Source organism: Tamandua tetradactyla, chromosome 6 (assembly GCF_023851605.1).
Source record: "Tamandua tetradactyla isolate mTamTet1 chromosome 6, mTamTet1.pri, whole genome shotgun sequence".
In the NCBI taxonomy this organism is placed as follows: Eukaryota; Metazoa; Chordata; class Mammalia; order Pilosa; family Myrmecophagidae; genus Tamandua; species Tamandua tetradactyla.
Genome location: NC_135332.1, coordinates 73,887,672 through 73,901,707, shown reverse-complemented (window position 1 = coordinate 73,901,707; position 14,036 = coordinate 73,887,672). Strand labels below are relative to the sequence as shown.

Genomic DNA, 14,036 nt, shown 5'->3' with positions numbered 1-14,036 from the left:
CAGGGCCCACAGGAGAGGCCCCAAGTAGGGGTGAAGATGCAGGGTGGGGTGTGTGCTGCAAATGCTCCCTGAGCCCCCACACCCTGAAACGCCTGTGTGGGGGCCCCTCCCAGGGCAGAGGGGAAGGCCCCGACCTGGATGGGCGAGTCTTCTGATGGAGATGAAGTCCGAGCAGGGTTATTGCTGGGGTGGGGTGATTGGTGGGGATGCAGGGCCTGCCAGGGGCTGGGAACTTCCAGCACTCGACCTGATGAGGTTCCGCAGCTATTTACACAGACACAGGCAAGAATCCCTCACACCGCACATTTAGAAGGGTTGCAATTTACTGTGTGGCTGTCCCATCTCATGAACAAACTTATCCTCCCCAAAACATCCAAATCTGCCCATTCTGCCAGAGAAAGAATTTCTGTTCCATTTTATTGGTGAGAAGTTGGAGCCTTAGGGATGACGGAAACTCAAAAATGATGGGGCCTCGGGGCTGATGGAGCCTCGGGGGCTGATGGCGCTCTACAGCTGGAGGTTTGCCCGGCACCCCCACAGGGGAGGCAGGCCTGGCCATACAGCAGCTTTTGGAGCTGGCTTGCAACCTTAGCAGTGGTGTTCATGAGTGAGCAGACGGAGGCGAGGAGGCAGGTGGGAGGGCAAATGCCTCGGAAGCCAGAGTGGAATCAGGCGCCGACGCAGGATCACTGGAGCCAACACACGGTGGGTGACAGAGCCTGAAGGCGGCCGGCAGGGACATCCTCGGGAAAAGAGCGTGTGCACATGGACAAAAGAGCCAGGTGTTGCGGGTGCGTGCCCACAAGCACCCCATGGGTCAGCTACTCTGAGTCCTTCCCTTCCAGGGAAGGGCACGCCCGTGGGCTTGACCCTTTGTCCCAGCTGCCAGGGCTCCTGGGAAAAGTAGCGCTGTCAGCCTGGGCTGCGTTAGCAGAGGGAGATGCCCCAGCTGGAGCTCCAGTTGACACCCCCAGGTGCCCACCCACCCTGGAGCCCTCCGTAGACCCCTTGTGGACAGTGAGTGCCCTCAGCAGCCAGGTGGCCAGCAGGAGCTCCGCGCCCTGTGCCACCACAAGCAGGATGCCATAAGCCCCCGCGGCGCAGATGTTCTGGTGCAGCCACTGCCCGAGCAGGGGGCCGCAGCCTTCCAGGTGCACCACTCTCTGTGCCGCCGCCGCGCCCAAGCCCAGGGCCCCGAGGCTGCACTGGTCATTCACGGAGGCTCCGTCTTCCCAGGGGTTGATGCAGCAGGAGGCAGGAAGGCTGCAGGCCTGGGGGCCGGGGGCACTGCAGTTAAAGTACCTGCAAGGGCAGGTGGCTGGTGTCAGCTCTACAGGGGAGCGCCCCTTTCTGGGCACTGGTGCCACATCGTGTGTCTGGGGCCACATATGTTCATATATGTTCATAAACACAGACACACACATACACATATATACATATAAGCACGTGCTCACATGCATGCAACACATGTAGATATGCATGCATGGGCACACCTATACACGCACGCAGTACAGGTGCACACACATTCACACACATGAACACATGCATTCGGGGTGCATGAGACACACATGCGCACATCCATGCAGTACACACTCACATGCACACATGTGACAATAGCTGGTTTTCCATGACTCATCCCACGCTTGCAGCCCTTTGCACCAGCATGCAGACTTTGGTAGCCGCCTCAGCCAGGAGGGGAATATTTAGTAAAACAGTTGAGGGGTGACTGAAGCATTAGATGAGGGTGGCAGTAAGACATCCTTGCTCAACCGATGCTGTTGAACTGGTTTGAGCAGGTAGAGGTGGAGCGGGAGAAGCTGGGGCGAGGCCCTGGCAGAGGCTTCTGGAATCATCTGTGGGTCTTGGGGAGAGAGGGGAGAGCCAGGGCATAAGAAGCCGCGCCCCATGGTGACCCGAGGCATGGCTTGGTGGGGGCTCCCAGGTTGTGCGGGAGGCACCACTCTCGTCCCATCCCCAGGTCTGGGGAGCGCCGGGGTGCCCCTGGCCAGCCAGTGAGGACAGCATCAATCCCCTTTCTCCATGAACAACGCTTCAGTCCAAGGCCCTTATCTTGGGTGGGTCTGGGGTCTCTCAGGAGTTAAAGTGCTGTGCAGGTGGCCAGGCCCCGGTCTCCAGGCCTCAGAGTGTGTCTGCCTGCTTTGCTTTCTCCGTCTTCGCCTGCCTCCCTGCTTCCCTTCTCTTTCCTTTGCTTTTTTTTTCAAATTCATGTTCCATCTATCTTCTGTTCAGTGCTGGTTAGTGTGGCACGTCTGCCCTCCCTGAGGGTCCACACACTGGCAGCAGGAGAGGACATGCAGGCTGACCGGGCAAGGGCATTGCGACCCCCAGGTGGTCACAGTCCTAGGTCCCAAGCAACAGGTGGGAAAGCCCAGTGGCTACTTTGTCGGTGCCTGGTGCTTGGAAGGGCCTGGCACGTTTCGGTGACGATTGGGTACAGATGGACGGGCCTCAAGAAGCCCCCCCACCCTCACCCCAGCTCTTGTGACCAGTGGCCCCTGGATCCGCCCCCCCCGGGAGGCTCCTTAAGGGAGGAGGCGGGTACCATTGGCTGTCCTGGAGCCTCATGGGGAGAGGCTCTGGGGTTGGGGTGCTGGGGATAACTCAGAGCAGAGTGCCTCGGGCAGCTGTGCTGGGCCCCTCACTACGTAATGCCCAACTGCACACACACACACACGCACACGTGTTCACACACATGTGCACACAGACATGTGCACATGTGTTCACACACACATGTGCCTAGTTGAACACAGGCACATGCGGAATATGCACATTGACACATGTTCACACATGCACACACAGACACATGCACATGTGTCTAATTGAACACAATCACGTGCATGCATGCAAACATGTACACATATTTACACATAAACGTGCATACACACGTGCTTAGCTGAACACAGGCACATGCACATGGGCACACACATGTGGACATGCACGCATATACAGACACGTGCACATGCAGAGTGGAGGGGAAATCCAGAGCAGTGTCCTCAATGAACCTAAAAGTCATTTTTATTTAACACTGAGATGCCTCTTCTGGGGTCTGGGGGAAAAAACGCCTTTCAAAGGGTGCCCGTCTCTCTTGGGACCCTCTGCGCCCACCTGCCCTGGTTGCAGGAGAAGAGCAACTCTGGGGCTTCAGGAGGGATGGCCTGGGCCCCGGCCGGCCAAGGGGCGCCATCAGGCCCGAGCCTGTGCACATGTGTGTGCACATATGTGTGGGTACAGACATGAGCAGATGTGGGGGAGGGGTGGGATGCCTTCCTGCAGGCCCAGACCCTGTGTGCAGCCGGGCACCTCGCCCTGCACCCATTCCCCTCCCCACCTCCTGCCCACCCCCTCTCAGCCCTGCCCTCCCCCTCACCCTGTGCCCGCTGGCACTCACAGGTTCAGCTGCCAGTCCTGGTAGGAGGCCACCCCACAGCACCGCAGCCCCCACTGGACTTGGTCAAGGAGGAAGCGTAGGTCCGGGTTGTCTTCATAGTGGATGATGGCCTCACGCAGGGCGTGTGGCAGGCTGTCCTGCAGCGGTCCCCAGAGGGCGACCAGCAGAGCTGCGCCCAGGGCCTCCAGCCCCAGGAAGGCCAGGATGCTCCCCGAGAAGCAGCGCAACAGGCAGGCGCTCCCGCAGAGGGCACCCAGGCCGCCGGCTAGGCTCACCACACTGACCGCCAGCCCCCCCAGCACCAGCCCCAGCAGGAGGTCTGCTGGCAGGGGGCCCCCCACACCACTCCCCAGAGACCCCTTGACAGCCAGGCCCCAGAGCCCGGCCGCCAGCCCGAGCAAGCCCAGCAGGGAGCAGGGGATGTTGGTCAGGAAGGTCAGGTACTGGACGCAGGTGGTCCCGGCGGGGAGGGTGGGGGCCCCCGGGGGAGAGCAGCCGCAGCCCCAGGTCCCTGCTCGAGGCGCGGTGTCCCGGGGACTCGAGGTGGGTGGACTGTCCACTGAGGCGGGGGGCTGCAGCCCCACAGTGTCCTGCGGAGGGAGGAGGGGAAGGGCGACCTCAGGTCCTGGCTTGGCAAGGCCAGCCTCAATAGCCTGGCCGAGCGGGCATCCGGGAGGACAGTGGACGGGGTGTCAGGGGGCACCTGGACCAGACACCCTCCCCAGGCAGGGCCATGGCGGCCGCGGGCATGTCCTGGCTGTCTGTGGGGAAGGGGCCCCCCAGAAACCGCCTCTGCCTCTCCCTGTAGCTGGGCCGGGGCCTGGCCTTTGGCTCCTGGGGGCTCCGGCGGCGCTGCCTCCCTTTCGGGGTGTGTCTGGGAACACCTGCAGCTCCAGCCTACCGCTGTGACCAGCGTCTCCCCAAGAGCCGAGCGGCAGGCCAGGCAGAGGCTGGGAGGGGCCCTTTCTGCCTCCCCCCTGGCCCTGGAGCTGCTTGTGGAGCCCCTCCGGTGCACAGAGGGACGGGCTGGTGCCCTGCCCATGGCTGCATCCTCCAGCGGGAGGCACAGCCAGGCCCTGCCGGATCACTCCAGCGAGAATGTGATGGGGGTGTCATCGGCCACGCCCGGAGGCCTCTGCTCCCCCTGCCCTGGGTAGCGGCGCACTGATGGGTGAGGATGTGAGAGGCTGCTGAGCCCCTCCACTCGGCCCCTGAAGGGACAACCTCAGTTTCGGAGCAGCCAACCACCCGCTCCCTCTCCCCCCATCCCCAGCAGGGGGGCCGGTGGGGGGGCCTCCTGGTCTCTGCAGCCACGTGGGGAGGGGTGTAGGTTGCCGCGTGCCACCCTCTGGCCCCACCTGCCGGGTCTGCATGGCAGGGGAGACCGCCAAGCACCCACATCTGCCCTGACGGGATTTGGTTTGGGGGAGCATTAGAAAGCCGTGGCCCTGGCCCCCATTCTGACACAGTTTCTGCCAGGAAGAAGGTATCTCTTTGATCTGCCCCCTGCCCTTGACCCCGGGCTCGTTTATTCCGAACTTGGAGCAGAGGACAGGAGAGTTATGTGTTGGCCCCACCCCCACCCCATCCCGATCCCAACAGGCAAGTAGGAGCAAAAGGAGAGGCTGCCATCACAGGGTGATGGGTGGGGACCGGGGGAGGCTCCCGTGGCTCTTCACCCCCTCCTGCACCCTTGAACCACAGGCTGCACCTTGCCCCCCCAAGGTAGGTTGGGGGAGGGTCCCTCGCGGCTCCTTTGAACACCTGGGGCAGTGCTGACCCAGGCAGCGGTCACACCCCCCTGCCCATGCCGAGTCCAGGCTCATGTTCAAGGTTGAGCCAAGCTGAGTGAGGGCAGTGAGATCCCCTCCCGAGCTGTGGCGGCCCCTCCGCGGGCGGCTCATCAGGGACAGGCCCCAGCACTGGGCAGGGTGGCCGGGAGCGGGCGGGGCGGTGAGACCCCAGCCCAGGGGTCGGGGGTGGGCAGTGTCTCCATGCCAGAGAGACTTACCTGGGAGAGCAGGGGTTGTCTTTCCCCGTACCCCATCCTCCATGCAGCAGAAAAGCCCCTCAGTGCTCAGGGGAGCTGTTCTCCCCTCCCTCACCCTATGCCCCACCCCACCCCCAGGCCGAGCAGTCACGCGGGATCACGTGACCCACCAGGTTTTAGGGCAGTGGAGTCCTTCCTCGTGATTTCAGATGCTTGGCCTTGGCACAGGGTTCTCCCCCCACCCCCGAAGTGCGGCCTCACTCCAGGGCCCCCCTGTGGGCTTTGGATCTGCACGGTGAGCAGCTGCAGATCTGGGGGGCCCACAGCAGCCAGGAGCCCAGACACCCGCGTCTCCCCCGATTTTTTCATGGAGAAAAAGACAGACAATGTGCACTGCCAAATCGCCCCTTCCTTGCTGTCGAGGTTCCTGGGTTGGGGGCTTATTCCCCACCCACCCATCCCCAACCTTCTCAGGGGCAGGACTGGGCCACGGTCACCCTTGTGCCCTGGTGGCTAGAAGCACCCCAGCCACGCGGCCACCACCTGGACAGGATGTGCACTCCGAGGGTCACTGTCACATTGTCTGGCTCTCAGAGGCCAAGCCGCCTGGTGTGGGGGGCAGGGAGGCTCAGGGTGGACCCAGCCCGGCACCACCCCTGCCAGGCCTTGGGCAGCAGCTCCCAGGCGCCACCTCCCCTACCCCCCAGGCCTCGTCCCCACAGTCCTCAACCCACCCAGGCTTCACCCCCCCCACAGACTTCACCCCCCAGGCCTTGCCACCTCCCCCAGGCCTCACAAACCCCTAGGCCTCCCCCTCCCCAGACCTCACCACCAGCCCCAGGCCTCATGCCCTCCAGGGTTCGCCTTCCCCCCCAGGCCTCCCCCCTCCAGGCCTTTCCCCCCAGGCCTCCCCCCACCCCCGCCAGGCTCACCACCTCCCCTGAAGCCTCACTACCCCTCCCTCCCCAGGCCTCGCAGCCCCAGGTCTCACTGTCCTCACTTGTAAAATGGAGGCAAGCCTCTTCAGCTTGCAGAGATGCAGGGGGTTTAGAGAGGCAGGTCTAAGTTCAGGGTGGCTTACTGGGACTTCTGGAGGCCACGGGGGCAGAGCCTGAGAGGGGGCCCTCTGCTGCCTGCTTCCATGGCCACATAAAGGTGACCTCCTTCCACCTTTGCATGCCCCAGCCGGTTTCCATCATCCTCTCCCACTTTGTTTCAGCTTCTTTGTTTGACATCGGAGGCCCAATCTCTCTTTGCAGCTCTATCCACTGTCACTTTTCCCACCACTTTACCATCTGGCCAAGTGGGCTGTGGGCAGCCCCAGTAGGTTCAGCACCTGGGCCCTGGGACCCCCACGTGTGGTAGCTGTCAGCAGGAGCCCTCCCACGCCCTAACTCCGCTACGATCACCTCCTCCCGCGCCCACGCCTCCCCTCCCTGGGCCTTTGGTACCCTGTTCACTTCAGTCCACTCTGTTCTGTAATTTCACCCTCCTGCTCGCAGGCAGGGTCTCAGCTCTGCGCCACTAGGCAGGGTTTGCATTGCCTCCAAACCTTTGTAAGGGCAACAGCATTTCCCCCACGTGGGGGCTGCTGTCCTGCCACCCCCTGCACACGCTCACGGGCAGCACGGGGCTTCTGCCCGCAGCTCACGCTGCAGGTGGGACTCGGCTGAGGGGTGAGCAGCGATTCTCAAAAGAGGGTCTGTGGCTCCCCTGATCCCAAAAGTGAGTTCTTCCCGTGTCCCTGATGCGAACATGAGCAAATGCGGCTTTCTAATAATAGAGCCTCTCAGAGAGGCGGCCTGGCTGCCCACACAGAGCCACACCTGGTCCAATAAAGCAGGAAGGGACACGAAGAGGGACAGCCGGGACCACAGCCACAAAGCCGACCATGGAGCCGGCACAGCCAGCACGCTGCCCTGGAGTCTCTGGGACAGTCACTGTCCCCACGCTCGGCAGAGGGAATCTGTGTCGCTTCTTCCCAGTCCTCGGTGCCAATTTAAAGTCAAGGTCCCGGCCTTGGTAAGGAGGCTGGGAAAGGCAGCGTTTGGCGTTTTGAGCTTTCAGGGTGGGAGCAGGCCCTTCCTCCTAGGGGAGGGGGGTCTTCCAGTACGGGATGGGGGCCCAGCTTCTGGGGAACTGGAGGAAAGGACCCACATCCACTCTAGTCCACCCCTGGTGCACTGCTCGACACCAGCCCCATCCTTCTTTCTGTTTTTAAAAAATGCAGACGTTAGGCAAGAGTATTACTGAATCACCCTGTGTTCGTTCGCTCACTCATCTGATCGTTCAATTGAGTCTTTACTGAGCGCTATAGTACAATGCAAGATTGCAAAATTGGCTACAATCGTGCAAATCGGCCTGTGTCTGTGCCCTTTGGAATGTGGCGCCGGGGCTCTTTTCAGCCAGAGGTGCAATCTGCTGCCTGCCCTCCCGGATTTGGCCTGAGTTTGGGACTTGCTTTGGTGATAAAGTGATGGAAAGAGACTGTGGGTGTGTGCCCCATGCCAGTGCCCTCCCCACGGCCAGTGTCCTCCCCACGGCCAGTGCCCACCCCGCGTCCAGTGCCCTCCCCTCAGCCAGTGCCCACCCCACGGCCAGTGCCCTCCCCACAGCCAATGCCCACCCCGTGGCCAGTGTCCTCCCCACGGCCAGTGCCCTCCCCACGGCCAATGTCCTCCCGACGGCCAGTGCCGTCCCCAAGGCCAGTGCCCACCCCACGTCCACTGTCCTCCCCATGGCCAATGCCCACCCCATGGCCAGTGCCCTCCCCATGGCCAGTGCCCATATCACAGAAGAAACTCCTTGCTAAGCCTGGCCTCGACTCCTGATCAGCAGTATCCCGAGGTGAGTGTTAAGCCTCTAAATTAGGGATTGTTTGTTACACAGCATCGCTGTGCTCACATATAACAGGTACAAGGATTTGTTACATGCCAGAGAAACACCACCCCCCACCTTCTTCCCCCCACCCCTCCCCCTGTCATCAGGAACTTCTATTTAGTGCAGAGGCAGCCATACAGTAAATAAATAAATGAGCAAATATCCTCTGTGCTATGTGTGATAAGGATTATGAAGGAAAGTACAGCAAGGAAGGAAGAAGGGTAAAGGGTGCTGGGGGAGGCGTTGTCCTATAGAAGAAGATGTCTGTGAGGAAATCTCCGCCGTGAGGGAGCAAGCTGCAGGGAAACCCTCAGGGAGGCCCCTGGGGGGGCAGGCCGTGGCCTCGGACATGCCCTCAGGATCAGGCTCCGCGGGGATGTGAGGGAAGCAGGACACACACAGGGAGAAGTTGAGAGTTGACCCTGCAGAGTTGTCCCAAACTGGTATCCCTGGCACCCCTGAACCATCACAGGATGTGGCGGGCCTGAGGTCTCTTCACACGAGGGCAGTCCCCCAAGGGACACTCAGCGGGGAGCTGCCGGCCCTCTCCGTGGCTCGGGGCAGTAAGGGCTTCAGGCGGGGTACCCCAGCTCTTGGGGAGCAGCAGGGGTGAAGATGGAAGGCAGCAGAGCAGTTGGGACCTGTGTTGGAGAGTGACAGGACAGGTGGCAGGGTCAGACTGCAGAGGCCCACTGAGGTCTCTGGAGTGTCCTCTGAGGGCGACAGGGAGACCACAGGCCTTCACCCCTTAAAAGTCTGCTCTGCTGCTGAGGATGCTGGGGCCAGGCCAGGAGCTGGAGCCGGGACCCTGATGACGGAGTGTCCCCACCCCAAAGGAGACAGACCACCCCTTGCCAGGTCCCACCTGCAGGGCAACGGCTCTGCCCCGGCTCAGCCCTTCCCCATGCCACCACCCAAACGGCACACCCTATGCAGAACAGGGAAAGGGAGACAGAAGGAGGAGGTTAGCATGAGTTAGACGGTGTTCAGACGTGCTATTTATAACCTAAAATTTGTGTCCCGTGGGAGTCCACTAGAGTGACAAAGGGGCTTTCTGCTGAAACCTAGTGGCCCTCGAGCCCATGGACTCCCACCACGTGGGAAGGAACCCTTATAAGGGCGGCTGAGGGTCACTGCCTTCAGTTACCGCTGTTCCTGGTCTTTAATAACGGTTTATGTCCACTTAGCTTCATCATCGCCAGTTTAGTTTAGAGTGCTCACCCACGCCTTTTTGCACCCATGATATATTTGGTCTATAATTTACCAACAATTAGTCTTCACGTATGCATCGCAATTCAAGTATACGTAACTCCTCTAGGTCAGGCCCATCTACTGCTGACTCACAAACCGCCCTAAAACTTGCTGGTGTCAAACAAAAACCATTTTATTGTGCTCGCAGATTCTAGGGGTCCAGGAATTGGGGCAAGGCCCGGGGCTAGGTGTTGGGGGGTGGCCCGTCTCTGCTCCGTAGTGGCTGGGGCCTCAAGCGGGAAGGTGGGAGGCTTCCTAGCTCCCACCTGTGTCACCTGGGCTGGGACAACTGGAAGATGGGGATCACCTGGGACTAGCGACTGGCACACTCACCCATGGCCTCCCCACGTGGCCCAGCCTCCTTGCAACACGGTAGCCTTGGTGTGCTGGTTTGAATCTGTGGTGGACCCCAGAAAAGCCATGTCCTTGAATCCTCATTCAATATTGCTGGCTGGGAGCATTTCTTTTTTTTCTCAGCATGGGCAGGCACCGGGAATCGAGCATGGCAGGCGAGAACTCTGTCACTGAACCACCATCGCACCGCCCAGCTGGGAGTGACTCACCCGATTATGGGTGGTAACTGTTGATCAGATAGCTTGATGGAGTTGTGACTCCAACCATTAACCCTTTGAAAGAGGAAACGTTTCGGAGAGAGTCCCTTTGTAGAGCCGCAAGAAAGCCACAGCAGAACGACACAGCCACAAGAAGCAGAGTCCACCAGCCAGTGACCTTTAGAGATGAAGAAGGAAAACGTCTCCCGGGGAATTTGATTGAACAGGAAGCCAGGAGAGAAAACTAGCAGATGACGCCGTGTTTACCACGTGCCTTTCCACTTGAGAGAGAAAACTTGAACATCATCGGCCTTCTTGAATCAAGGTATCTTTCCCTGGATGCCTTAGATTGGACATTTCTATAGATACTTGTTTTAATTGGGACAATTTCATGGTCTTAGAACTATAAACTAGCAATTTATTAAATTCCCCTTTTTAAAAGCCATTCTGTTTCTGGTATGCTGCATTCTGGCAGCTAGCAAACTAGAACACTCAGGTTCTGAGGACAGGGTCCAGGGGTCTCAGGTGGAATCTGCATGGCCTTTTCCGACCCAGCCTCCGATGTCCCGGAATTACTTCCATGGGATTCTACAGCTCCAAGTGGTCACAAACCTCCCAGATTCCAGGTAAGCAGCCAGACCCTTGCATCTGCATGGAAGGAGTGTCAACAAATTTGTGGGGCATATTTCTAACCCCCCACAATTTGCTCATATAATGATACCTTCTTGTTATGCCAGAATTGTTTTTTTCTTGGTGTTTTCCTTTGCCAAAGCTGCCAGCACTCAATGCACCAGAGATGGATCAGCTTTTAATAAAAAGGGATTTATTTAGTTAAAAACTTACAGTTCTTCAGAGGAAAGACAGCTAACTGTCATCAGAGTTTCTCTGTCACATGGGAAGGTATATGGCAAGGTCTGCTGGCCTTCTCTCCCAGCTTCTGGGTTCCAACAGCTTTCCCTGTGGTGATTCCTTTCCGCATCTCCAAACGTCTGGGCTGAGCTGCGCATGCTGAGATGAGGTGTGCTGAGCTGCTTGGGCTGTGCTGCGCTGAGCTCTCTTCTGACCTTTCTCTTAAGCCTCCAGCTAATTAAATTAAACGTCACTCATTGCAGAAGCCACGCCCCTTAGCTGACTGCGGATGTCATCAGCCATAGATGAGTTTCACATGCTAATAATTCACGTCCACAGAACTAGGAACCATCACCTGGCCAAGTTGACACCTGAACCTAACCACCATACTTGGGAATTTTTTTTTTTTTTTAATTACAGGGACATAAATACAACAGAATGTTCCCTGTTTTAATTGCACTCAGGTATATAATTTGGCGGTGGTAATGACTTCCACGAAGCCTCTGGAAAGCTTCTGTGATGAGGCCTGGTCCTGCCTAAAGTGGCCCTTTGCGAGTCACTGCTGGAGTAGTGGCAGAATTGAGGAAGGGAACAAATAAAAAGGAGCTCAAAGAAGAGGCACGAGTGTAAAAATAAAATGATTGAAATGATGAGGGCTGGATGGATAAACAAAGTGGTATGCACGTGCTGGCCTCTGGCTCAGCAACTGGAACGAAGGAGCGGTACAAACACAGTAACACCGGGAAGTGGGATTAGCCGGACATGCAAAAAATTACATCCTGTGTGGTCCCATTTATGTGACACTCGAGAAAAGGCAAAGCCACGAGGAGGGCAGACAGACCAGCATTTGCCTGCGGTGGGGACTGATTGAAAGAGAACTTTGCTGGAGTAATGGATACGTAACTGAGAAATCAGGATTTAAGGTATGATTATGGTTGCCCAATCCTTATACAGATATTCCTTTTTGCTTCTGATATATTGGAGTAGAAAGCGGAAAGGACCTGGCATCTCTGAACTGTAACCCAGCTGCCTTGATCTCTTGATAATGATTGTTATTCTAGTTTGCTAGCTGCCAGAATGCAATATAGCAGGAACGGAATGGCTTTTTAAAAGGGGAATTTAATAAGTTGCTAGTTTACAGTTCTAAGGCCATGAAAATGTCCCAATTAAAACAAGTCTATAGAAATGTCCAATCAAAGGCATGCAGGGAAAGATACCTCGGTTCAAGAAGGCCCATGAAGTTCCAGGTTTCTCTGTCAAGTGAGAATGCACATGGTGAACACAGTCAAGGTTTCTCTCTTATCTGAAAAGGCACATGGCGAACATGGCGTCATCTGCTAGCTTTCTCTCCTGGCTTCCTGTTTTCTGAAACTCCCCGGGAGGCATTTTCCTTCTTCATCTCCAAAGGTCGCTGGCTGGTGGACTCTGCTTCTCATGGCTACGTCATTCTGCTCTGTTCTCTCAGAACTTCAGAAACTAATCAAGACCCACCCAAATGGGTGGAGACACACCTCTAATCCAGTTTAACAACCACTCTTGATTGGGTTACATCTCCAGGGAGATGATCTAATTACAGATTCAAGCATTTATGTTGAATAGGGATTATTCTACCTTTACGAAATGGGATTTAGATTAAAACATGGCTTTTCTAGGGGACATACATCCTTTCAAACCAGTACACTTTTATAGCCATTATTTTGTGCTCTTGTAATTGTAGAAAACTTTGTGACCGACTCTCACTTCTACCCATTTTGTCTTTTTTTTTGACTTTGGAATCTTGTGACCACCAAGACAGCCTCTAATGTTTATTAATGAAGAGTCTTGGGTTGGCCCAGAACTAACCCACCCTGTATCCAAAGTTATCCTGATAACTGAAGCAGGATCCAAACAAAATGGGTCTGCCTGACATGCGCAGTAGCTTAGACTTTCACCTACAAGGGACCAGTGCCTCATTAAACTACTAAAAATCACACCCATCATCATATCAAGGCTACCATTTTCTTACATTCTGTGACAAGCATGTGATCAATCTATGCATGAGTAATAATTAAATCACCTCCAATTATGTCATCTGGAGCCATTGCACACATTATCCTAAAACCTGCCCATTTTTTGATACTATAAAACTATCAGTATTACTGCAGTTCAAGGAGAGATTTTTGGGCTAATAGGCCATCTGATTTCCTGCTTCTCTCCTAGCAATAAATTCTTTCTCTCTTTAAAAGCTGGAGATTGGCCATTGGAACGCATCGGGGAGAAAATCCACTGGCTTTGGTAACAGAAATGTTCTAAATCTTGAATGTGGTGGTAGATACATACATTTATCAAAACTCATCTAACTACACACTTTAATAGGGGAACTTTTATTGTATGTAAATGATGTCTTAGTAAACTTGACTTCTAAAAAAATCATATGGGTTCCCAAGCAGAAAAAGCAAGTTGTATTCAAGTAGCAAAAAATTCAGACATTCTCCTAATAATATCCCAGGAGGCCAGGACACAATGAACAATGTGTAAAAAAAGTCAAGGGAAAGAAGATGTGCTCTAAGAGCTTTATCCCTACTAGATTATCCTCAGTTACAGATATTTCCAGGCAGGCAGGACCCGGAATGAACAGTCCATAAGCCCTTTTTGAAGGAAACTACTGGAAGAAATCTAGCCAACCTAGGTGTGGGCTAGAAAGGAGACCTCGGGGCGTTGGGACAGGGGGGGCCACGGTGGGCAGAGAGGTGGGAGGTCACTGATTCTGTTTCATCCCACTGACTCCATCTCCCTCTCTCAGGTCCATCCTCCTTCCTCCTGGTGACTCGGCCTCCTTCAGTGCCTCCTTCTCCTGGTTTCTCTCCACTGGTGCTTCCATCATCAGGGGAGGTGCTTCCCATGCCCACGTGGATAAACCACCTATTCCCCTGACTTTCCATTTCCTAGACCATGTTTCCTCGAGGGGTCTTTTGCTCGAGCCCATACTGGTCAGGCTTTCCCACAGGCATCCTCTGATCTGTGGTTCTCATACCATCAGAGCCAATGCGTCTTTTTTTTTAATATCCATTTTTCTATTCCAAAATGATATTCACAGATAATATAACTTCCCTACATGCATAATTTC

General features: G+C 56.2%; 1 protein-coding gene across 1 annotated transcript; it reads right to left on the bottom strand.

Annotated features, from left to right (window-relative positions):
- Positions 1-265: 265 nt before the first annotated feature.
- Positions 266-5,520, bottom strand: TSPAN10 (tetraspanin 10). The gene is made up of 3 exons (XM_077163142.1): positions 5,421-5,520; positions 3,410-3,999; positions 266-1,302 (listed from the first exon to the last, which is right to left on the bottom strand). Exons 1-3 carry the CDS (start codon positions 5,454-5,456, stop codon positions 822-824), a joined length of 1,107 nt encoding a protein of 368 aa, XP_077019257.1. The 5' UTR covers positions 5,457-5,520; the 3' UTR covers positions 266-821.
- Positions 5,521-14,036: the final 8,516 nt, after the last annotated feature.

What these genes read in the sequence shown, in the direction of transcription:
- TSPAN10 (XM_077163142.1), bottom strand. Translation starts at nt 5,456, where the DNA reads ATGGGGTACGGGGAAAGACAACCCCTGCTCTCCCAG. An exon ending in GACAACCCCTGCTCTCCCAG is followed by an intron (nt 4,000 to 5,420) that starts GTAAGTCTCTCT and finishes CTCCCTCCGCAG; the next exon opens with GACACTGTGGGGCTGCAGCC. An exon ending in CAGGACTGGCAGCTGAACCT is followed by an intron (nt 1,303 to 3,409) that starts GTGAGTGCCAGC and finishes CTGCCCTTGCAG; the next exon opens with GTACTTTAACTGCAGTGCCC.